Below are 25386 nucleotides of genomic sequence, written 5' to 3' on the forward strand. Positions count from 1 at the left end.
GTTGCACAATTTTGTTTGGAGTTTTCTTGTTATTGTATGTGTAGATGCAAGGCTGAGATTGGTAATATGTAGGACTATTTATTGCTTGAATTCTGAACTGTTTGGAGTTAAATGTCTTTTTGGAACTGTCTTGGTTATTTGATATATGTATGCTGGACTGTTTTCTTTTTTGGTTTTGTTGAATGTGCATTTGGTTTTGTGTGTTTTGTGTGTGACGTTTTTTTTTCCTTTTCCTTACTACTTGCACTCAAATATGAAAAGTTCAGATTAATCTTTTCCCTCCTAAGGCTATACTTATAGCCACTACACAAGGAGAAAGTTAGTTACAACTATAAGAAAAAAACCAATTCTGAGTTGTTTGAAGTTGATAGATTTTGTTAGGGTTATGTGATGTTTCTGTTCTATTGTGAACAAATCGATACGCTATAGTTCGAAGTGTTGTCGTATAGTGGTTATGGTTCGAAGTGTTGTCATTAATATCGCTATGTTTTTTTTCTCGAAATCATACACCCTGTGATGATTCTGATGTGAATCTTGATTGTTATGCAGATATACAAGTTGTTCTTCCCAGTGTCGTCACAAAATTACTGGAAGATTACATCCTCCCAGGTAACAACACCTTTTTTTATTTAATCTATGTATTCTGATTGATATGAATGTTAGTTCTTTTCTTACCTAATTAGTTGTAAATTAGGTATAATGTATAGACAATAATTCTTTCAATTAGGTATAATGTTAGTTCTTTTCATACCTCATTAGTCTTATGAAATGTTATATGTGAGTTTTTTTTTGTTTATGAGAGTTAACAGTTACATGCTTTTGTAATATTTTTTCAATGACCGACACAAAATAAAATATCCCATTAGTATCATGATTTGTTAGGATAATAATAATAATAGAGATATTACTAGTTGTTGTTATATTCTGTTGCATCTCTTGAAAATAAAAAACTACTCCAATATGAGAGAACATGTTTTGGTTCTGTTTTTGGAAATTAAAGTCATTGCAGCACATGTTTTGGTACTGTTAGTACATTTTTTTTGTATGAATTCAGTTTTGAATGTGTTATGTGTTGTGTTTCAAATATTTATATTATCAAGTGATGGACAAAGAGTGGACTAAATTTCCGTGGTTTAGTCAAGAGTACATGAACGGTGTTACTCGATTTTTAGACTTTGCCTTCACTAATGGAAGACCTCAAGGAGATGAGCTTCTATGCCCTTGTGTTAAGTGTAAAAATTTGTATTGGAAAACAAGGGATATTATTAAGGATCACCTAATAGCCAAAGGTTTTCTAAAAGGTTATGACGTTTGGTTGCACCATGGGGAGAAACTACAAAGGTCTATGGAAATTGGTGATGGGATGGAAGATCAAGAGGGATCACATGATGGCATTCGCGGCTTATTTCATGATATATATGGAGATAGGGCATAAGCACACGGAGTTCATGAAGGTCCCAATGACGAGGCTAGAACGTTTTACAATTTGATTAAAGAGGCGGAACAAGAACTGTACCCTGGATGCAAAGACTTCTCTTCGTTATCATTCACGAATCGACTCTACTTGTTGAAATGTTTCCACGACTGGAGCAATACGTCATTCACTGCCCTATTAGAATTGTTGAAAGAAACAATGCCTGATTTGAACATTCCGGTATCATTTTACAAGACAAAAGCCATGATAAGTGGTTTACGCCTTGATTATAAGAAGATAGATGCATGCCCAAACGATTGCATGCTATTTTGGAAGGAGCATGAAAAGGACAATTCTTGCACTATTTGTGAAGCTTCACGGTGGAAACAAAATGCTCCAACTGAAGGATGCGAGTCTGAGCAACCAAAAAAATGACTGTAGAGTTCCTGCAAAAGTTTTGAGGCACTTTCCGTTGATTCCTAGACTACAAAGGCTGTTCATGTGTTCAAAGACAGCTGAGTCAATGAGATGGCATGAAGAAGAGCACTCAAAGGATGGGAAATTGAGGCATCATGCTGATGGTAAAGCGTGGAAGGACTTTGATGAGCTCCATCCAGATTTTTCTAGTGAGTCCCGCAATGTAAGACTTGGCTTAACGAGTGATGGGTTTAATCCATTTAGGACCATGAGCTTATCTCATAGTACATAGCCTATCTTGATGATGGTATACAACACACCACCTTGGCTGTCCATGAAACCTGAATATACAATGTTGTCATTGTTGATTCCTGGACCAAAATCTCCAGGCAACGATATTGATGTTTACCTCCAACCACCGATAGAGGAGCTAAAGGAGTTATGGGAATCCGGCATAGAGACATATGATTCTTCAATGAATCAAACTTTTCAAATGCGTGCATCTCTTTTGTGGATAATTAGTGACTACCCTGCTTATGCTATGTTGTCGGGCTGGAGCACCAAAGGAAAATTGGCGTGTGCATGTTGTAAATCTAACACCAATTCATTATAACTCAAACACAGTCATAAGATGTGTTATATGGACCACCGTACCTTTTTACCAAGAACTCATTCTTGGAGAGACGATGTCAAATCATTTAACGGAGAAGAAGAACATAGGACTGCACCATCCATGTTAAACGGGGCAGAAATTCTTGAACTCTTAAAAGATTTCAATAATGAATTCGGGAAGAAAAAAAAGAAGAAAGTTGATGGCCCGTGGAAGAAGAGGTCAATTTTTTTTGAGTTGCCTTACTGGGCTCAAAATACATTGCGCCATAATTTAGATGTAATGCACATTGAAAAAAACATATTTGATAGTATTGTTGGAACTCTTTTGGACATCCTGGGGAAGACAAAAGATCATATTAAAGCCAATTATGATTTGCAAGAAATAGGAATTAGAGAAAGACTTCATCCAAGGGAGATTGGTGGAGGACGTTCAGAGTTTGCAAAAGCATGTTTCTCAATGACTCCACACGAGAAGTCAATTTTTTGTGGAGTTATAAAGGCTGCCAAGTTACCAGATGGGACTGCATCAAATATTTCAAAATGTGTACAAGTTGCTGACAAAAAAATATCTGGTTACAAGAGCCATGATGCGCATTTCATGTTACACTATTTGTTGCAAATTGCAGTAAGAAGCACAATGCCCAAGGAGGTGGCAACCCCACTAATTCGTCTTGGTTCCTTTTTCCGCTCTCTATGTTAGAAAGTTATACAAGTGGAAGATTTAGATTACCTAGAAGATGAGATTGCAGAGATACTTTGTCAGTTGGAGATGATATTTCCTCCAAGTTTCTTTGACATAATGGTTCACTTGCCTATTCACTTGGTAAATGAAGTTAGATTGGGTGGTCCTGTTCAATTTCGATGGATGTATCCCACCGAAATATACTTGTGTAAACTTAAGAACTATGTCCGCAATAGGACTGCACCATCCATAGGACTGCACCATCCATGTTAAACGGGGCTGAAATTCTTGAACTCTTAAAAGATTTCAATAATGAATTCGGGAAGAAGAAAAAGAAGAAAGTTGATGGCCCGTGGAAGAAGAGGTCAATTTTTTTTAAGTTGCCTTACTGGGCTTAAAATACATTGCGCCATAATTTAGATGTAATGCACATTGAAAAAAACTTATTTGATAGTATTGTTGGAACTCTTTTGGACATCCTGGGGAAGACAAAAGATCATATTAAAGCCCGTTATGATTTGCAAGAAATAGGAATTAGAGAAAGACTTCATCCAAGGGAGATTGGTGGAGGACGTTCAGAGTTTGCAAAAGCATGTTTCTCAATGACTCCGCACGAGAAGTCAATTTTTTGTGGAGTTATAAAGGCTGCCAAGTTACCAGATGGGACTGCATCAAATATTTCAAAATGTGTACAAGTTGCTGACAAAAAAATATTTGGTTACAAGAGCCATGATGCGCATTTCATGTTACACTATTTGTTGCAAATTGCAGTAAGAAGCACAATGCCCAAGGAGGTGGCAACCCCACTAATTCGTCTTGGTTCCTTTTTCCGCTCTCTATGTCAGAAAGTTATACAAGTGGAAGATTTAGATTACCTAGAAGATGAGATTGCAGAGATACTTTGTCAATTGGAGATGATATTTCCTCCAAGTTTCTTTGACATAATGGTTCACTTGCCTATTCACTTGGTAAATGAAGTTAGATTGGGTGGTCCTGTTCAATTTCGATGGATGTATCCCACCGAAATATACTTGTGTAAACTTAAGAACTATGTCCACAATAGAGCTTATCCTGAAGGTTCTATTGCCGAGGGGTATCTGGCTGAAGAAGCTATAACATTTTGCTCAAGGTATTTGCATAGCAATAAAGATACAAGTTTGAATAGGAAGAGTCGGAATTATGATGTTACCGATTCACTTGAAACAGATCCAAATGATTACTTTACAACTGCCGGTCGTCCTTTAGGGGGGCAGGTGAACCCTTTCATCTTGATGTGAAATCAAAGGATGATGCCCATCGATACATCTTATTCAAATGCAATGAAGTTCAAATTTACATCAGGTAGTACAATAACTATTTGTCCTCCTATGTATTTATCTGCTAATCCTAAGATTAGAGTTATGTTAACATATAATTTGTTGACTTTTGTAGTGAGCATGATCAGAGTGTTAATTCAAACACTAACTAAAGGAAGTGGACCAAGGCCAAAAGTCAAAGTAAAGAATTTGGTGAATGGTTTAAAACTCGTGCCCAGAAAGATGATGTGCCATTACAACTTGAAAAACTTTCTAGAGGTCCTAATTTTGTTGCAAAGAGGTATCCAGGTTACGTCATTAATGGATATAGGTTCCATACTACGAAGCGAAATACAAATCGCAAAACTCAAAATTCTGGCGTAACTTTAGTTTCACTAACTTCAAGTTTTGCTAGCTCCAAGGATGGAAATCCTAGGACAGAACCCATCACATATTATCGAGCCATTGTTGATATAATTGAGTTATACTACTATGGAAATTTCAACTTTGTTTTGTTTAAGTGCGATTGGTTTGAGGTTGAAAAAGACAAATACGGACTTACTTGTGTGCGTTTCAATAAGAAAATTTATCAGAATGATCCGTTTGTGCTACCTTCTCAAGTTCATCAATGTTACTATGTCAAAGACCCTTTTGATCCAAACCGATATTATGCTCTGCAAACAGTTCCACGAGATTTCTTTAACATTGCTGACCTGTCAAACTTACAAGCTGAAACACCTTCTAGTGGAGAAAATAGTGATGGTGATGGTGAATTAAACTAGGTTAGGGAAGACATACCTGCAACAATTGCTGAAACACCTCATGAAATGAATGAAGCTGAAAGTGATGGAGAGGATTTTGATTATGATGATACCCTATTTGATTTCATGGACTAATGTATATCATCAACAAATACATCTCTTTTCCATTTCTGGTGTAACTGATTGGATATGGCATTGAACAAATACATCTCTTTTCCATTTCTTTATTTGAATATTGTTAATGTTGTTAATTGTTAGCTTTGTCTTTGAAATTCATACATGAAACTGCTTAACTTGTTGATTTGATTCAAGTTTTATAGACTTCATTGTATTTTTTTGTGAATACAAGATTACACTCAAAGATGTTTTTGATTCATGGCAAACTCAAATAAGCATTCAAACAACAAGACGGAAGCAGAAAACTTAAAGAAAAGCAAGCATTGATCACTCATAGGTCAACCCATTATGTTTATATGTTTAAAGGTTGACTCAACACAAGCAAAACAAGAAGAATGCAGAAAAGCAGCAGTTAGGTCGACCTACCATCAACCCAGGTCGACCTAAAATGGAGAAAAATGCATATACTCCTGCTAGGTCGACCCACACATCATTTAGGTCGACCTAAATTGATGAATTCTACATACCAGCCTGTTAGGTCGACCTACACATCAACTAGGTCGACCTAATCTGTGAAAATGTCCCCAGAATGCATCAGAAGAGGATTCTGGTCGACCTACTCCTTCAACAGGTCGACCTAACTGGGAGCAAAATTCTGCAAGCTCTGTTAGGTCGACCTAAGCACTACAAGTGGTCGACCTAACTGATTAAGAAAGTTCAAAAATCAGTTTTTCTTGGTTCTAACTGTTATGCAATCATATATATTGTGCAAGGGTAATTATTCAAGCAACACCAACGACTGAAAGATACACAAACGCTTCTCATCTTCGTTCTTCATCATCTCCAACACAATTACACATAATCATTCTTGCGTTGCGGGTTAGTGATGAGTTCGATAACGTCCATGGAACGGAATTGAAGATTCCTAGTGGGTGAAGGTTTGTGGGGTTTGTTGGTGAATAAAATCTGCGGGTTTTGTCCTCCACGACGGGTGGTTCTTGGGGGTTTTTATCAAGAGGCGTTCATTGAGGATTCGGCTGAGTGTAACGATTGAGGAACGGGGAGTTCAAGGAATCAAGACACTGCAGAAGGGAATCAAAGTGAAGCTCTTGGATAACCTTGATCTGGCTCAAGATTAAGGGGGAAGAAGATTCAAAGGATCGACATAATTGGTTTATCGTTTATCGCTTTGTTATCTTCTTTGTATATACTACTTTCAACATTAATGAAAGATTACCCAATTTCAATTTGGAATTGGGGGCAGACGTAGTCGTAGCGAGGACGATCGACGAACTGCCTAAACAAATATCGTGTTCTTGTCGCTTTTACTTTTTCATTTACATTCTGTTCATATTTGGTTATAATAGCAAATTGATCAACGATTCGAGTGTTAAGATTGTGAATTAAGTTCGTTCATAAACATCACAATCCATCACACATTGAATTACCTTCAATTTGATCATTATCACCAAGTGTTTGTATATTTGTTTCTATCACTCTTACTGCATTGCAAACATTGTCCATCATACAAAAAGTTAATCTGATTTTCATAAGAGAAACATCTTGATTCTGCGACATATACTCTTATCATTTACTTCAAGTCCTTGACTGGTTTTTTAAAACACATATATAATCGTTTCGATAGTGGTTCGGAATAGACGCGAGTCGATTCAGAATTCACTTCCGCTGAAAAGTCGTTTAAATCCGTAAAACTGTGAACGATCTATTCACCCCCCCTCTAGATCCTAAGGCCAGCGTCTAACATTTTTTAATGATTTAGAGTATATGCAGGTTTTAAGGAACATTCATTTGAAGTATATGTAGGGGATGGTTTTTCTTTTTTATTTTCCATTTGAACTTTTCATGGATTGGTTTTATGAGCTGTATTCATTAGCCGAATCTTAATATCATTAGAATTAGAATTAGAATCATTATATGTTTTCTTCACAATATACAACAATATTTTTAAATATTGAAATAGAAATATGTTTGGTTCTAATAGACTAGATTTGTGTAACTAAATGTATGTATGACTTTATCTTCATGTCCATGTGAATTTAATTAAAATTGTATACAAAACTTTCTTTTCAGATTACAGCAGTAGTCATTTGATACAAAAGATGTAGGTAATAGAGATTAAGTGTGCTAACTAATTTCTAACAAAGCTTAAACTAACTTTTTTCACTTTAAGAAACTGTTAACAAATAATAAGTATTCTGGTACCAGTAGCTCAATGAGTGTCAAGAGGTGATGACATAGATTGACATGTCTACTGAGTTTGAAATTGCTTAACATGGGGGTTGGATCCCCATTAGCATAACTCATCTTTGCTCTAGCTAGTAATGCTTTGTTGTACTTTGAATGAGTTAGCAACAATAATCCATTAGCATAACCTAATTTTTCAAAGTTATTCCTAATGTTATGTTTTTTGCAATGTTAACAGAAAATGAAGAAGGTTTCAAACTTGCAAAAGAAGACGGCTACCACACAAAAGGGTGAACAAGTTACCGCCAATTTTCGTTTGCCTCTATTTAGATCCAGTGCTGAATTGGCTAAGAAGTATTGTTGCACCCCAATTTTTGACCTCTAAGATCCCATCATTTTCTAAGTGTTATGATCATTATTGTTTTACCCCAAAATTTGCCTGCGATTTTTTAAAAAAGAGAAGTCAACAGACTTCTGTCTAAAAATTTGGAGTTTTATACAATCTTGGATTTTTATTTCATAAATATCTTGATTTTATAAATACTCAATTTTTAGAATTTTTTATACAGTATTTTGGTTCGCTGTTAAATTTATTCTTACATAAACTCCAAATACTGTTTATCACTTCATACACTGTTTATTTGAGATTTATTTTCAGATAAATAATGCTGACGCAGTTGGTACAGAATTAAAATTTGCAGGCGCGGAGTCCGGATTTCAGATTATACTGGTAACAATTAAATTATTATTGGTTTTATTTCCCACTAATTTTTATTTTTATACTATATTATTTTTTTCAAAATCTCTTTCTTTCTTTTCAAATATCTTCCTTTCTTTTTCTTTCAAATCAAATCCTAGCTTTATTCTATACCCCTTTTCTTTTCAAAAACCTACCATACTTTTTTTTAAATCCTACTACTATTCAAACGGTAATACTCCATTTCCAACGTCTCTATCTCTCTCTTTTCACTCTATAAATACTCCTCATTTTTTCCATAAATTCTCACATCAAATTTCACTCATCTCCCAAATTTCTCAAACTTCTATTATTTTCTCTTCTTCCCCGGCAAAAATGGCAAAGTGGATGGATACACTTTTTCTTATAGTCATCACTATTTTTACGGTGATCATGTCCTTCTTCTGTCTGCATAGTCCTGAAAAATGCGGACCTGCAATGGTTACACTTCCGATCATCTATTTTCTGTTGTTCATAGCATAGATTATTAATCGTCATTTTTAAAGTTTGTCGTATCTTTTATTCTCAATTAATGTACCGTTTGTTTGTCGTACTGTTCATTATATTATGTAATATTTGTACTGTTAGTATTAAATGTTGTACTATCTGTTGTACGGTAGTTTAATTATCAAGATAATATTATGTGTGTTAAATATTTATTTTTCTGTGCATTAAATATTTTTTCAAGGTTATTATCGGTAATTTCGTATGCGTACAGTATATTTTATTTATTTATTATGTTTGTGTTTTTCTAACAGCTCAGGTAAATAAATTTTTCACCATTAACACAACAAAAAAACAAAAAGAAAAAAATTAACTTTAACTGTTAAGTTTTCACTTTAACTGTTACGTTAATACCCGGACGCACAGTCAATAGCTCGAACAGTCAACAGACGACCAGTTTGACCAAAAAGTCAACACACAGTCAAAAATGCAATTTTTTGTCAACATCCATATTTTGTCAAAAGATTCATCATGTGATCAATGGTTGATCATAATTCATCAATAAAAGTTCAGAAATCAACAAAACTCAAAATTGCAAAATTAGAGTTTTTTACCTAAAAGTCAAGTGAACTTTGACCGACCATAACTCTCTCATAATTTATCAGAAAAATTCCAACCAAAGCTCATTCTCAAGTAAATTCAATTCTCTACAACTTTGATGTTGGAACCAAGGTCAAGAAATGCTTCCGCCTAAGAGATATAAGCCAAAACATTACAGGTCATTTTCAAAGTCAACAAAAAGCAATTTTTTGTCAAAGCCCATATCATCGAAATAACTTCTCCAAATGCAAAAACGCTTCCAAAGTGGCTTGTAGAGGACATCTTGGGCTTTCTAAAAAGTAAAAGAACACTTTCATAGGATCAAAATTGAGGGAGATATGCCTTGATGAAGTTGACCTTTTTTGGAAAATTGCATGAAACAAGTAATGACCAAAATTTGATTTTTTTTTTCAAAAAGGCCAATTCTTTTGTGATTTAATCTTGATTCTCATATGTTTAAAGATATTCACAATATATCCATGATTCATGACATTTTTATTTCATTTTAATTAAATTTTATTCATTTAAAATTTAATTAAAGTGAGATAATTCAAAGATATTATCCAAGATGCTCATATGATACAAGCAATGATCCAATTCATCTCTAAAGGCCAAGATTCCATTCAAGATATGCAATGATCATAAGTTGGAAAGAATAATAAAACACTTGAGATTTTAAACCATGGTTAGTCTTTTTAACTTAAGGCATTAAATGCTAATATTCCATTTTATCTTCAAAGTTCATCATCACATATTTATCAATAATTATCCCAAATACTATCATCATTTTTTTTTGTTATAATAGAATATTCTAACTAACCATATTTTTTTTCCACCATCATTTTAATAGTTTATCTAACCATCTTATCTTATATTTTTCTACAAATCTTCATTCTCAATTTTTATTTTAGTTAATATTATTTTAATTAACCATATTTTTGTTTAAATTTATTTTATTAGTTATGTTATTATTATTATTTCGTTTTTCTTTTTTTATAATATTTTATATTTTTAATTTCATTTTTGTTATTGTCTTAAACCAAAATTAGTATTTAAGTTTTATTTTGATATTATCTTATAACTTGATTTTACTATTTTTATTTTGATATTATCTTTAAATGTTATATTTTAATTTTTATTTATGTTATTATCCTTACATCATTGCATACAAGTTTTTCCTATAAATAGGCAACCATATGTTCATAATGAGAGGGGGGAGGACACAAAAAAAAACATTGTCAAGTCTTTGTTTTCTCTTTTCTTTTCTCTCTTCCAAGTTTCAAGTTTCAAAGGGAGTAAGAATTTGGAATTACAAAACTAAGAAACCTCCACTCAAACCAAGCATCATTTGAAGGTAAGTTTCCTCACTTTGAAACTCTATAAAATATGCATCATTTATATTTCATTTTAATTCTATAGTTTCTTTTATTTTCCAAATATACTTTGATTTATCTAAGTATTCATCCTTGTTTCCTTTTTTACTTGATAATGTTAAATATTGAAATACTTCTTTGCCATTGATCAAGCTCACCATGATCCATCATAAACTCACCATACAAGATCCTTTTATTTAATTTTCTTCAATATCTTTTAATCAATTTATTTTCTTTGCATAATTAATTAAAAATACCTAAAAAACCAAAAAAAATATTTTTTCTTTAGATTTAGGTTTATATTTTTATAATCTAATTTTTGACATAAAAAAGAATATTTTTCCTGTTAAGTTTAATTATTTGTATAATTATTTGTTTAATTAGTTTATTAATTAACTTAAAATCAATTCCAAAAAAATCACAAAAAAAAATATTAAGTTTAATTTGTTTTATATTTATTTTTGTATATTATTTGATATTATTTCTTTTTTCTTTCTTTGTCCCGAATTGGAATAAAAGATCAAATATGGCAGAGATTGTATGCACTTGATTTAAGACTTTTGGAAATTTATCGTGTAGTCGCTATGATTCTATCAAGCTTCTGATAAATTTTCATTAACTTTAAATCCGAGATCATCATTCACTCACCATCGATCTTTACTAACATCGTGGATATACTTGACTAGCTTCAAGATGATTCGCGTGCTAACATACTAACAATTAACTTTAAATTCCGCATTTTATTATATTGTTCTTTATATTTCTTGCTTTATACTTTATTTTATCATTCATATTATTTATGTTTCTGTTATTTTTTCTTTGTCCACTTGGACATATTATTTATATTTCTGTTATTTTTTCTTTGTCCATTTGGACATATTATTTATGTTTCTGTTATTTTTCCTTTGTCCATTTGGACATATTATTTATATTTCTGCTATTTTTCCTTTGTTCATTTGGACATATTATTTATATTTCTGCTATTTTTCCTTTGTCCATTTGGACATATTATTTATATTTCTGCTATTTTTCATTTGTCCATTTGGACATATTATTTATATTTCTGCTATTTTTCTTTGTCCACTTGGACATATTATTTATGTTTCCGCTATTTTTCTTTGTCCATTTGGACATATTATTTATGTTTCCGCTATTTCTCTTTGTCCATTTGGACATATTATTTATGTTTCCGCTATTTTCTCTTTGTCCATTTGGACATATTATTTATGCTTCCGCTATTTTCTCTTTGTCCATTTGGACATATTATTTATGCTTCCGCTATTTTTTTCTTTGTCCATTTGGACGCATTGTTTATGTTTCCGTCATCTTCACTTCTTCTATTTTTAAATCAAAAGTGAGCTAAGCAATTAAGAGCCCATGGATAACCATGGATACAAAGGGTGCTTAAAACCTTCCCTTTGTATAACCAACCCCCCGAACCCAAAATCTGTCAAAAGGTCTTTCCTGTTCTTTTATGCCTTTCCTAAATGTTGGATAAAATAAAAGTCGGTGGCGACTCTTGCAATAATAAAAAAATCAAAAAAAAGAGAGCAAGGAGTCAGTTCGCCTCAAAAAAACCGAGTTACAAGTATGATATCAAATGTGAGATGGTAAATAATAACCGTGAAGGACCTAGTAAAGTAGGCATCCGACCTCATTTTATGCCTGCATCTAGGGAACTTTTCAACTTATCTAAGTTTGAAACTGCTGATTCAAGGATTGATAGTTCGGCCGATGTGTTGTATCCAACCAAAATGAGGACAAGGCAGACAACTCCCAGAAAAGTAGGGGCTGAATTTACTGATTCAAGGACCAGGCAGCAAGTAATTCCCAAAATAGGGCCTGAAGTTGCTTCAAGGACCAGGCAGCAACTTACTAAAAAAACAGGGCCTGAAATTATTGATTCAAGGACCAGGCAGCAACAAGGAAGTGATAAGCAACAAGTTTCAAGTGCCAAGCAGCAACAAGGAAGTGCTAAGCAACAAGTTTCAAGTGCTAAGCAACAAGTTTCAAGTGCCAAGCAACAAGCTTCAAGTGCTAAGAAACAAACTTCAAGTGCGAATCAGCAACGTCCTTGAAGTGCAAAGCAGGATCCTTCAAGTGAGAACCAGCAACCTAAGGAGAAACGGGTGGTGGACACTGCTGATTCAAGGTCAAACCAGAATCGTATGAAAAGGGCAATGATAGAAGTTGATGGAAATTCCGGGACAGAGCAAGGAAGTGGCTTGAAGAAGACAAAACGAATCCCAATGTGTAAATCGACTTCAGTTAAAGAATTCATCAAAGAAAATGGGGAAAATAGTGAAGAAGATGAATGTGAAAATCTTGAGGAAGAAGAAAACACTCAGCAAATTGGAAGTGAACAAACTGAAAGTACGTACTAAGCTTTGTGTCATGCATCATTCTTTATTATTGTTTCATTCAAATTTATATCCCATTCTAATTATATTTTATCTAACACAGGGGAAAGTAAGAAAAGGACACGTGGACCAACTCAATGTTTGAAAATCCATGCTAGAAAGAGTGCGGATCGTGAAGAGGTGGTCTTAGACGATGATGGAGAACCTATTGGACCCAATGATCGAACCGTGACAGATTTGAGTTGTTTCCTTGGCACTGTCGCGAGGAATTCAGACTTGTGTCCCTTAGTTTATACTAACTTCAAAGCTTTGAAGAAAGCAAACAAGGAACGTATATGGGAATTTGTCACTGTATGTGGGAATTTGTCACTGTATGAATCATTTTGTTACTTGTGTTCCTTATTTACTTGTCACTAATTTCCTTCTTTGTTGTAGGATAAATTCATTATCCCTGATAATGGAAGTATAGCGGTTTTCTCTCGCATAAATGATGCTTGGAGGCGTTACAAGAAAGATCTCAAAAAGAGTTATTTTTTAAAGTACACTACTATGAGTGAAAGATTGAAGCATTGTCCCCATACCGTACCTGAAGTTCATTTCAAGCAATTGATATCCTATTGGAAGAACAATAACATCCAAGTAAGATAAATTAGCAATTGATATCCTATTTTCTAACATTTGCTAATTGAACATTTCCTGTTCCAAAATTGAACATATTTTCCATTGCATGATATTTGCTAATGATCTAATGTCTGCATAATTTAACCCATAATATATGCATGATTAGGATCCTACATTAAATATCATGCAATGCTGTATATTATGATCAATGCTGTCCCTAATATTTGATTTTGTAATTTAACATTTGCTGTTCCTAACTTTGCTGTTTCTGAATGTAGAAAATTAGCAAAATCAATGCTGTGAGCAGAGCTAAGCAAAAGTATATGCATCGGATGGGCCCAACAAACTTTGCGAGGATTCATGCAAAACTGGTAGGGTGTTTATACATCCTTCAATTTACAATTATGTATTGGTTGAGTGATTCATCTTTTGCTGTGTTTATTATCAACCAATGTAGCGTGCTAAGAAAGAGGACGGAAAGGAAGTTAGCCAGGCAAAAATGTTCATTGAGACTCGACAAAGTCGAAAAGGAAAACAGCCGGATGAGGAAACTTCAAGTGTAATTGTAAGTTTTCTATTTGATTATGCCTTTAATCAACATTTGAAAGAAATTGAGAAACTAGGCTATTAGCAAATTATGTCTTTTTCTAATGTGAATATTTTTTAATTAGTCTAAGCTTCAAGAATCAGTTCAAAATTCAACTGAATTTGAGACATTTAACTCCTTGTCTGGGAAAGAAAAATCTGGACGAGTTTGTTGCTATGGAAGAACAATAACACCTACCATGCTTAAAAGAAAAGAAGAAATTCTGGTTATTAAAAAGCAGCATAATGATGAAGTGGCTGGCATGAAGAGGGAGATGGATGGTATGAAGACACTATTTAAGACCATGATGAAGCAACAAAACCCACATATGAGTGACGAGGAGATCTCTAATTTGATGGCAACTGCTATGGGCTGTTCCATTAGTACTACTGCTTCTCCTGCTGATCCACATTCCTCTGCATCAACTCATATTCCGCATTGCGAACAGGTATACTCTAAACTACAAAATTTAGTACCATGATAAATGTAGTATACCTCTAAGTTTCCTTAGAATTATCAAGAATTAGAAACTGAATTGTCAAACTATATGTCACATACCAATGATCTAAACTACAAACTGAATTGTCAATTACTTGCATTATAAAAGTGTCCTAGTGTCTTATCAGGATAGTGCTTTTGTTTGTTACTGTTAGAGTGGCAGCAAGAAGGGACAACTAGCTATAGGGCACTGTAGAATGTAGCTCAAGATCATATTGCAGATATGAAAAAATGAGCGAGTGTGTTATTCTAAAATTGTATGGTTGTCATGGATGAACAAGTGCAGGGCTACCATGATTTGGATCTATTGTGAAATGATTATGAATTCAGACTGTGCTTCTGCTTCTGAATGTATATGCCCGTTTCTTTGTTTTCTGCTGGTTTTGTTGGTTTTGTTGTGTTTTCTATTGGTTATGAAATTCTGAAATTCTGAATTTACACCTAAAGTGTTTTCTGCTGGATTCAGACTGTGTTTTCTGAATCCTTGTTATGATTGAATGACAGTTGATCTGGTTTTGTAGGGAAATTTGATTCATGTATGAATAGCTTAGGGTATTGAAATGTTAATAATGGACTTAGAATGAGTTGAATACTCTGAATGAATTGAATCATGTATGTGCAGTAGCTATGAATGAATGGAATTGGAATTGGGTAAATGATGGACTGACATGGATTGGTGTTATGCATGTTCATATGAATGTGGTTTGGTGATTTGTCTGAAATAGTTTGATTCTGAAATAGGTGTATGAAATAGGTGTATGATTCTGAAATAGTATGATTCTGAAATAGGTGTATAATTCTGAAATAACTGTATGATTCTGGTGGTGATGGCCTAAAACTCTCTTTCTTTTGATTCATGATTCTGTTGCACAACCATGACTAGTAATTCTATTGATTTTGTTCCAAGTACACTTATAAATTCTAAATAATATAGAATGCTGGACAAGTACACTTATAAATTCTATTGATTTTGTTCCAAGTACACTTATGAATTCTGATATACTTGTTTATTATGAATCCATTAAATGAGCCTCTAAAGTTGTAATATGCTGAATGATGTTTGGAATGATGTTTATTGCAGGGTGGAGACGAAGAAGATTGTGATGAAGATATGGAAGAAGCTTGTGATCATGAAGATGTGGAAGAAGGTTGTGCTGAAGATGTGGAAGAAGGTTGTCCTGAAGATGTGGAAGAAGAACAAGGAGAAGTTCAAGAAGAATAGTTGTGTTTTATATTATCTAGCTAGCTAGTTCTTAGAACTTTTTTTGTTATTTTGGGATGACTCTTTGAGAGAAACTTGTGTTTAATTTAGCTCTTGTTTTGAATCCCATGGTTGTTTTGAATTTTGAATTTGGGATGACATCAAAACTTAGTATCCAACTTATTAGTGGCACTACAAAAAAAACTTACTTTTGATGTTAATGTTAATTTGCTTATAATTAATTAGATTGTAATCATCAATATTATTGTTAATTTTATATTGATCAATATTATTGTTAATTTTATATTGATACATATATATATATATATATATATATATATATATATATATATATATATATATATATATATATATATATATATATATAATGACATATTTATGTAATAATACAGATATATATATATATATATATATATATATATATATATATATATATATATATATATATATATATATATATATATATATATATATATATATATATATATATATATAAAATGACATATTTATGTAATGATACAGAAATAAACCGTGGTAATATAAATGGTTTAGAATGCATGACATATAACAACGGTTTTAAATCTGTGGTCATAACCAAACCGTGGCTATATCTTGAACCAAAACTGTGTGTTAAATGTTAAATTGAAACCGTGGCTTTACCATATGGCCACAGTTCTGTAATCATGGCAAATATAAACCGCGACCTTAATCAAACTACCTAAACCGTGGCCTATAAAAGCCACGGATGTCAAAAAAATGTGGTATATACCAAAATAACCGTGGACTATACTTTAGGCCACGGCCGCATATCCCACAGTTGGATTTGCGTGGCCAAACCGTGGGCTCTGCGTTACGCCACAGTTATTTTTCATATAGCCTCGGTTTCTTGGGCGTGGCAGGAGACCTTTTTTCTTGTAGTGATAAGACAAAAGCAGAATATTTGGAAGGACAAAAGTTATCTAAGAGAAACTCTTTCACGCATGCTTCAGAGTCTTCCAAGTATAATCCTAATTCAACTTTACCACACTCTCTAGATCCTTCAGTTATCTCTCCACCACACGATTATCTCGGATCCCAATCCACCGTCCTTCAACCCATCCACGTGTTCCCACGTGTCTCTCCGCTTCCCACTACGTTTGGATCCACTCCACCCGTGTTTCGTTCTCCAACTCTCCCTGGGCCACAAAATTCCGTTGGGCCTCACGATCCACTTCATTCCTTTAACCTTGAGGACAAGGTTCTTTTGGGGCGGAATAGTAATGATAGGCCCAAGAGAATATTAAGAAAACCCAATTGACAACAAGACTATTATGTGGGTTAAAGTTATTAAAATTTTAGTTTTTCTTTTATTTTTCCTCCAAGTGGGCTAGGCCCATAGTTGTAATGTGTTTTCAGTCCATTTACCTCCTTGTATTTATAGTAAGGGAATGGAACTTTGTGTTGATGCAAAAAATTATGTCTTTATCTTCTTCTCTTTATCGCTTATCTTTTGGTTAACCCTAGTTTGTAGTAGCAGCAAAACTGAGCCCATCACCCAACCTTTGAGTTTTGGATTTTTGCTACATAGAACACTAGAATTATACCTTTGGACTAAGTTTGGGATACTCTTTTCCTTTGCCAAACCCCAAAGCTCTTATATTGTAGCTAATAACTTTAATCATTTACATCTGAACTAAGCACACCCCTTAAATACCAAACCATCATTCCTAAGCATCTCCTGTAGGCCGACATGCTTCCTGATGTGAGATTTTTTTTGACGAACATATATAACAAATGTTTTTATGAATTTTAATAAATTGAAAAATATTTAAAATTCTAACAAAAATATTAGATTAAAAAATATTAGTTTTTTTAAAATATTTTTTTATAAAATGGATATATTAAATAACTTGTTAATATAATTTATAAAAAATATATTATTAAGAGGCATTCAAACACTCATGTCCCAAACTATAAGTCACTTTGTCAAAAATATTTGTCTCAAATTATAAGTTATTTTATAATTTCAATACATCATTGACAACTTTTTGCCTTTTATTTCGTTTTCTTCTTTAAATTCTTCTTTTAATTTCGTCTTCTAATATAACTATTGAAGGATATTTTTATAATATCATAGACCATTTCACTTTTCTATAAAATAATAATTATTTTTTAATTCGTATGAAATGACTAGAATATCTTATAATTTGAAACGGAAATTTAAGTTACTTAAAATATATTCCACGTACCCACAATATTCTTTTTTATTAACGCATAAGATATTGGTGTTTATAAAAAAAACTGGGATATTTGTTTAAAGAAAGAGTTGAAAACACAAATAAAATAATATTGTTGTTAAGAATAGAAGACTATGCATATAAAAAAAAGCTACTTAAATAGAAGCACCTTTATGTGTCTTTTTTAGTAAAATTAAAAAGCTACTTTTTAAACTAAAAGCTTCTAAAAAATCATGTTTGACCTAACTTTTCGCTTAAAGAAGAAGAGGAGAAAAAATAAGTTAGGCCAAACACCACTGTCTCGATAAAATTTGCTAAGTATATATATATATATATATATATATATATATATATATATATATATATATATATATATATATATATATATATATATATTATTCATACTACTATTGTGTTTTAAAATGCATACAATTAAGATTATACATATTAATATAACAAGTAATTTATGAAATATTCCGTATAAATCAACACACTAAATTCGTTGACCACTTTTTTAATATTTGAAAAAATAAGAATTAAGATGTGCTAAGTATATAAGAGAAAGTTAAGTCAACAAATCAAGTGACATAAAATATTAGGAGAAACATCTAAATAAGAGAGAAGATCCAATGATGGAGAAATCCCTAGTAGCACATTGGTTGCAAATAACGGTGCCAAGAGTAAATGAGCATAGTTTTTGTTCCATCATTGCTTGACGGGCTCACGGTAAACTGATCTACTACTTTGAGAATAAGTTCCACTTAAAGTGGTAACATATTCTTTACACTTAAAAATAAATTTTTTTAATCGAGATTGAGAGACCTACAATTCAAAATCATGTGATTTCTTTTTAATTAAGAAATGGTTAGACAAATACAAACACAATTGAAGGTTGTTGAAGGCACATCGGAGATCAACGAGGGAACACTTTTATATTTGGGATACACCATTTGTTCACCTAAAACTTTAAGGTAATAGGTGTGTGGGTTCTCTCACTTTTAAAATGTTCATTATTTCTTTTTCTAATCAATGTGTGACTTCTTTCTCACACTTGATTCTCAACATCCCCCCTCAAGTGTCTCTCTTCCACATTCACTTTTATCCGTTGACTTTCTTCAACTACAAGTAAGTCGGTCTCTTTCTCGAACCAAAGGCTCATGATACCACTGTTGGGGGCTACTCGGGGGTTAACGAGGGAACATTTTACACTTGAGACATACCTTTGTGAGAGACACACCACTTGTCCACCTAAAATCTTAAGGTGATATGTGTGTGGGTTCTCTCACTTATAAAGTGCTTTATCTTCCCTTTTCTAACCAATGTGGGACTTCTTCCTCACACTTGATTCTCAACACCCCCTCAAGTGTGAGCTTAATCACAATGCTCCCCCTGATCATGTGGAAGCTTTCTCTTTCACATTCACTTGTATCCGTTGACTTTCTTCAACTACAAGTAAGTCGGTCCTGTTGGTTTTGTGTTGGCAACAATTTTGGTAAAACATATTCATATTGCTTGGTTGTTATGCGAAGGTGTCAAAGCAGATGTATTAACATCGTTTTCTGAAACAGAACAAAGTGATAGTTTCTATTTTAGAGGTTTTGTGTTTTCAGGTGCTTGTTTTAGAGTAATTATTACTTGATTTCTTGGAGGTTTTATTGGGTGTTCTAGAACCCTATTTAAAATATTGACCCAAGCCCATGACTGCTTGCGATTGCTGATCTATAAGAGTCCAGCTAATCCTAATTTGTGCCGTGCGGCATTTTTGTTGAGGACTCTGTGCTGTAAGTTTTATATGTGTGCATTCACAAACCTGTAGCTGCTGAATGTTGTGTGATCTCCGAAGCTGTTAAGCAAAGAGAGTATTTCGTCTTCATAAGCTTATAAGCATTGAGGATTGTGTGTCTTGGAAGAGTGTCTTCTGTTTTTATTGTTTGTGTTATTTAGTCACGGGGTGTTCTGATTGAAGGGATTTGAGGAGAGCCTCATACCTAGGTGAGTCTTAGGTAGAATTCATAGGAAGGGTAGTGATTAAGTGAGGAGTTGTAAACGGGGAAGTTTAAATCTGAATGGATACCATCGAATATTGGTTTCGTCCCTGGCCTGGTAGCCCCTAGAGTAGGAAGGTTGTTCTGAACTAGGTAAACATATTGCTGTTTTCTTTACTTTTCTGCACGTACTTTTATTGTTAACATTACTGCTATTAGCTTGTTCCATTAACAGATATTTTGTCGTGACATCTCATTCGAAATCACATATCTGATACCATAATTTCAATTGGTATTAGAGCAGGCATCCTGCTTTGCATCTGGGTGAGATCTAGGGAGGCTACTTTCTGGTACGATGGACAAGGAAGTAAGGTTTTTGAACAGACAACCTGTTCTGGATGGAAACAATTATGACTATTGGAAACCTCGTATGGTGGCCTTCATGAAATCCATATACACCCAGGCTTGGAAGGAAGTCTTGAAAGGTTGGAAGCATCCTCTTGTTATAGGAGAAGACAAACAACCCACAACTATGTCAAAGCATGAGGAAGACTGGGACAAAGAAGATGATGAACTTGCTCTTGGCAATTCTAAAGCCCTAAATGCCATCTTCAATGGAATTGACAAGAACATCTTTAGGTTGGTGAACACATGTGAAGTAGCCAAGGATGCATGAGAAATTCTCAAAATTGCTCATGAAGGCACATCCGAAGTGAAGATGTCAAGACTTCAGCTACTAACCACCAAATTTGAGAATCTAAGGATGAAAGATGATGAAAGTATTCTTGACTTTCATATGAATGTTCTTGATATAGCAAATGCGTCAAGTTCCTTAGGAGGGAAGATGCCTGAATATAAACTGGTGAGAAAAATGCTGAGATCTATTCCTAGGAGATTTGATATGAAGGTCACTGTCATAGAAGAAGCCCAAGACATCAACCAGTTAAAACTGGATGAACTTGTTGGATCTCTTCATACTTTTGAACTAAGTATCAAGGAAAGGTCTGAAAAGAAGAACGAGAGCATAGCATTCAAAGGAAACTCTGATGATAAAGAAGAGGAATATAATCAAGGGACAAGGAAAGAATTAACCAGTGCTATAGCTCAGCTTGGTAGACAATTCCTAAAGATAATAAAACACTCATGGGAAGGATTCATAGTGCCTTGTGTGTGAAGGATTTGGACACAATAAAGCTGAGTGTCCCACGTATCTTAAGAAATAGAAGAAGGGCCCTGCTGTGACTAGGTCCGAAGAGGACTGTGAGAGTGATCGTGTGAAGGAATCTGCTAAGCTTGTGAAGTCCTTAACAGGTAGATGGGGGTCAAATGAAGAATCTAGGGATGAGGAGATAACCTATGATGAACTAGATGCATAATATCAAGAACTGTATCTCAGAAGCACAAAACTCAACCAAAGGCAAAAAGGGTTCATAAACAACCTGAAGGCAGAAAAGAGAGGGCTCCTACAAACCATCTCTGGATTTGAAGAAGAAGTAGTGTCTCTGAAATCTGAACTTGACAGAGTTCACAAGTCTTTAAGGATGTTGAATAATGGAACTGACTCATTAGATGAAATCCTTCAAATGGGAAGAATGACAGGAGACATGAGTGGTTTAGGATTCAGAGAGATGAAGATGTCTAGTTCAGATCACTCTCGTCCTTAGTCAAGTCCTAAGATATCAAATTAGAGATTTCAACATCATGAAAAGAATAGAGCTTCTCACACCAAGAACAAATTCCAACACTGGAGGTGTCATCATTGTGGAAGACTTGGACACATAAGACCTTTCTGCTTAAGGTTGCACGGGTTTCCAAAGCCTGTACCTTACCTTAAGGTTGATAAGGCTGGGATCAATAACAATAAAAATACAACACTAGGTCCCTAAGAATGCTATCACTAGCCTTATGGCATATACATCAATCAGAGAATTGGCCAAGGATGAATGGTACTTTGACAGTGGATGTTCAAGGCATATGACTCGTGCCAAGGATCTGTTAGTAGATATTAAACCATACGCCTCTAGTCATGTGATCTTTGGAGATGGTGCTAACGGTAAAATCAAAGGAACTGGAAGACTAGAGTGCTCAAGAGTTCCAAATTTTAATGATGTACTGCTTGTGAAAGGATTGTCAACCAATCTAATAAGCATAAGTTAGCTGTGTAATCAAGGACTCAGAGTTAACTTCACCAAATCTGAGTGTCTTGTCATAAATAAGAAGAACGTAGTAGTTATAAAAGGAGTCAGGTCCAAGGATAATTGTTATGTATGGACTCCTCAAAAACTAAGTTACTCCTCATCATGTCAAAAGCTTCAAAATGAGGAAAAGCTTATGATTCCCAAAAGGTATACCAATGATGCAGTACTTGGTGGAATGTTGTATAAAGTGTTTCAACATTGCGTTAAACACGTGGAATCAGGTATTGGGGTGAGTTCCACTGATAGACTGACCATTCCTCATGTTTTATAAGGAAACCATATAGAAGACTCTATGATTTTACCACAGAGTAATTGTGGTAAAAATATAACCAAGAAACGCGAGGTTCCAAAAGGGAAGTTGGGGATTTGCGCTAATGAGAATTTATAGCAATTAATAGGGTCCGAGAAATCTAAAAATTGTATTTATGGTGGTTCTACCAAAATAAATCATTTCAAAATTACTTAATATATTTTACCGCTCATCACATCTGTTCTTTTTCTCATCTCAACAACCTGTTCACCTTCCATCTCATAAAAGAAACCCTTCTACCTCTCTGTATCACTAATCACAAAAACTTGAAGATGTCCCAACTTTCTACAGCATCTTCCTTCAAAACTTCTACTGGTGAAGAAACAATGTATGTTCTTCCCTGTAGGGCTCAGTCGGAGAACATTTATCTTGGTAAGGCGATTACCATTGTTCCTTTGAGCACAACCTACAACGCTAATTTGGGATCGAAGGAATCCCAAACTACTCATGCAACAAGTTCTGGAGGACCCTCTGTAGGTAACTTCTCCAACCCTTCTCTTGATAAATTTAGAGAAGATAATAGATATGTTGATAGGGTAATTAGATATCTAGTCACTAGGGTGCTGCGTGAAGATATACATGTGGCTGGGATTTCTCGACCTCTTGCGCAAATTGTCCCTTCCACCAATAATGATGAAGAAGAGCAGACAACCGACTCCTCTAAAAGTAATGATTCTGATAACAATTTGCATAAATTTTCCGATTCTGTGCTGAATTCTACTGGAGTTCGAGAGTAAGATAAATTGGAGACATCATCTCCTAGGGGATCCAATCCTCCCAATCAGGATGATTGGTGTAATGAGAAGGTCGATCCCACAGTTAATGTTATCGATTTATCATCTGATGAGGATCCTCATCAAAAGTGTGGATTCTAGGACTGCAAAAAGGTTGTGATCTAGGAAATAAAGAGTTGTGAGTGAAAGAAAGTCTCCCAAACCTAACAAGAAGCAGGTTGTGTTCGGAACGGTAAAGTCGTGGAGCAAAGTAAGTGTCTCCTCAAAGAAGAGAAAAATTACGATAGAGACTGAATCGGATGATGTTGAAGGTGATGTTCAGGACATCATACGAGTAAAGAAAACTGTGTCCAAGCAGTCATCTGTGAAAGTTCCAAACGCTCCCATGGATAACATTTCTTTTCACTCTGTTGACAGCGCAGACAAATGGAGATTTGTGTATCAAAGAAGGATTGCCCTGGAAAGAGAACTTGGTCAGGATGCTCTAAAAATTAAGGAGATCATGGACTTAATTTCTGCTGCTGGACTTATTAAAACAGTAACTGACTTTGGTAAATTCTATGAGGTTCTGGTTAAGGAGTTTGTTGTGAACATACCCGTGGACTGTGCTGTACCTGGAAGTCAGAATTTCAGGAAAGTCTATGTAAGGGGTAAAATTGTTCACTTCTCCCCTGCGGTAATCAACAGGCACTTGGGAAGAAGTAAGGACGAGGGGTGTGATTTGGAGGTGACTGATAATCAAGTCTTTAAGGAAATCATTGCAAATCAAGTTGCTGCTTGGCCAATGAGAGGCAAACTGTCTGCTGGTCAACTCAATTTAAAGTATGCTATTCTGCACAAGATTGGAGCTGTTAATTGGGTTCCCACCAATCATACTTCAACAGTGGTAGTTGGGTTGGGAAAGTTTCTCTATGATGTTGGGACCAAAACTAACTTCGACTATGGCACTTATATTTTTGATCAGACTGTAAGACATGCTGCTACCAATGCTACCAAGATGCCTATTGCATTTCCTTCCTTGATCTGTGGTGTTGTCCTCAACCAACACCCTGGAATCTTACTAAGTACTGATGGGACTTGTAAGAGAGAGTCTGCCTTGCCTTGTCTCTCCATGAAAAACTTTTTGCAGGTAAACATGTTGTAGATCTTGTCCTGACATCTGCTGAGAAGAAGACGTCTACCACAGCTGATACTATTCTAGTTCTGAAGGAGACCTGTAAGGACTTGGATGAGATCATTGCTACCAGCACCAAAAGGAAGCTTGACATTGAACGACTTATCAAGAGTCTTGAACAGCCTGACGAAAATGGGACTAGCAAGGCACCTGGAGGAGCAGCTGATACACAGGAATCTGATGACCATGTTGAGGGTCATACCTTAGATAACACTACTACTGAAGGTGATGATAGTTCCTCAAGTTCCAGTTCTGATGAGGAAGATTAAAGTGTTTGAATATCTGTTATGACTACTTGAAAACATTCGTATTGGCACCTCGATGTGCATGGTCTGTACTAATAATTTCTTTATTGGTTGATCTTTTGTTATCCCCACCCTTTTATCAGTGTAATTGTTTTTGGCATATTATGGCTAAAAAGGGGGAGAAGATAAATAGTTTGCTTTTTGCTTTTGCTTGTGTATTATTTATTGAGGGGGAGCTGAGGGGGAGTATTATATGTTAAGGGGGAGTTTGCTGGTGGTTCTGTTATGTGTTAGCTAATCCTAATTTTGAGCTCTGATGTGTGTTATCTAATCCTAATATTGTTTTAGTAAAATTTGCCAAAGGGGGAGTTTGTTGGTTCTGTGTTGGCAATAATTTTGGTAAAACATATTCATATTGCTTGTTTGTTCTGCGAAGGTGTCAAAGCAGATGTCTTAACATTGTTTTCTGAAACTGAACAAAGTGACCGTTTCTATTTTAAGATTTTGTGTTTTCAAGTGCTTGTTTTAGAGTAATTATTACCTGATTTCTTGGAGGTTTTATTGGGTGTTTAGAACCCTAT

The 25386-nt window shown here is 34.4% G+C and overlaps 1 protein-coding gene across 1 annotated transcript; it reads left to right on the forward strand.

Moving 5' to 3' along the window:
* The first annotated feature begins 22924 nt into the window (after positions 1 to 22924).
* Positions 22925 to 24829, forward strand: LOC131619279 (uncharacterized). The gene is made up of 3 exons (XM_058890392.1): positions 22925 to 23385; positions 23576 to 24465; positions 24516 to 24829. Exons 1-3 carry the CDS (start codon positions 22925 to 22927, stop codon positions 24827 to 24829), a joined length of 1665 nt encoding a protein of 554 aa, XP_058746375.1.
* The last annotated feature ends 557 nt before the right edge of the window (positions 24830 to 25386 follow it).

This window comes from Vicia villosa, linkage group LG7 (assembly GCF_029867415.1).
Source record: "Vicia villosa cultivar HV-30 ecotype Madison, WI linkage group LG7, Vvil1.0, whole genome shotgun sequence".
Classification (NCBI taxonomy): Eukaryota; Viridiplantae; Streptophyta; class Magnoliopsida; order Fabales; family Fabaceae; genus Vicia; species Vicia villosa.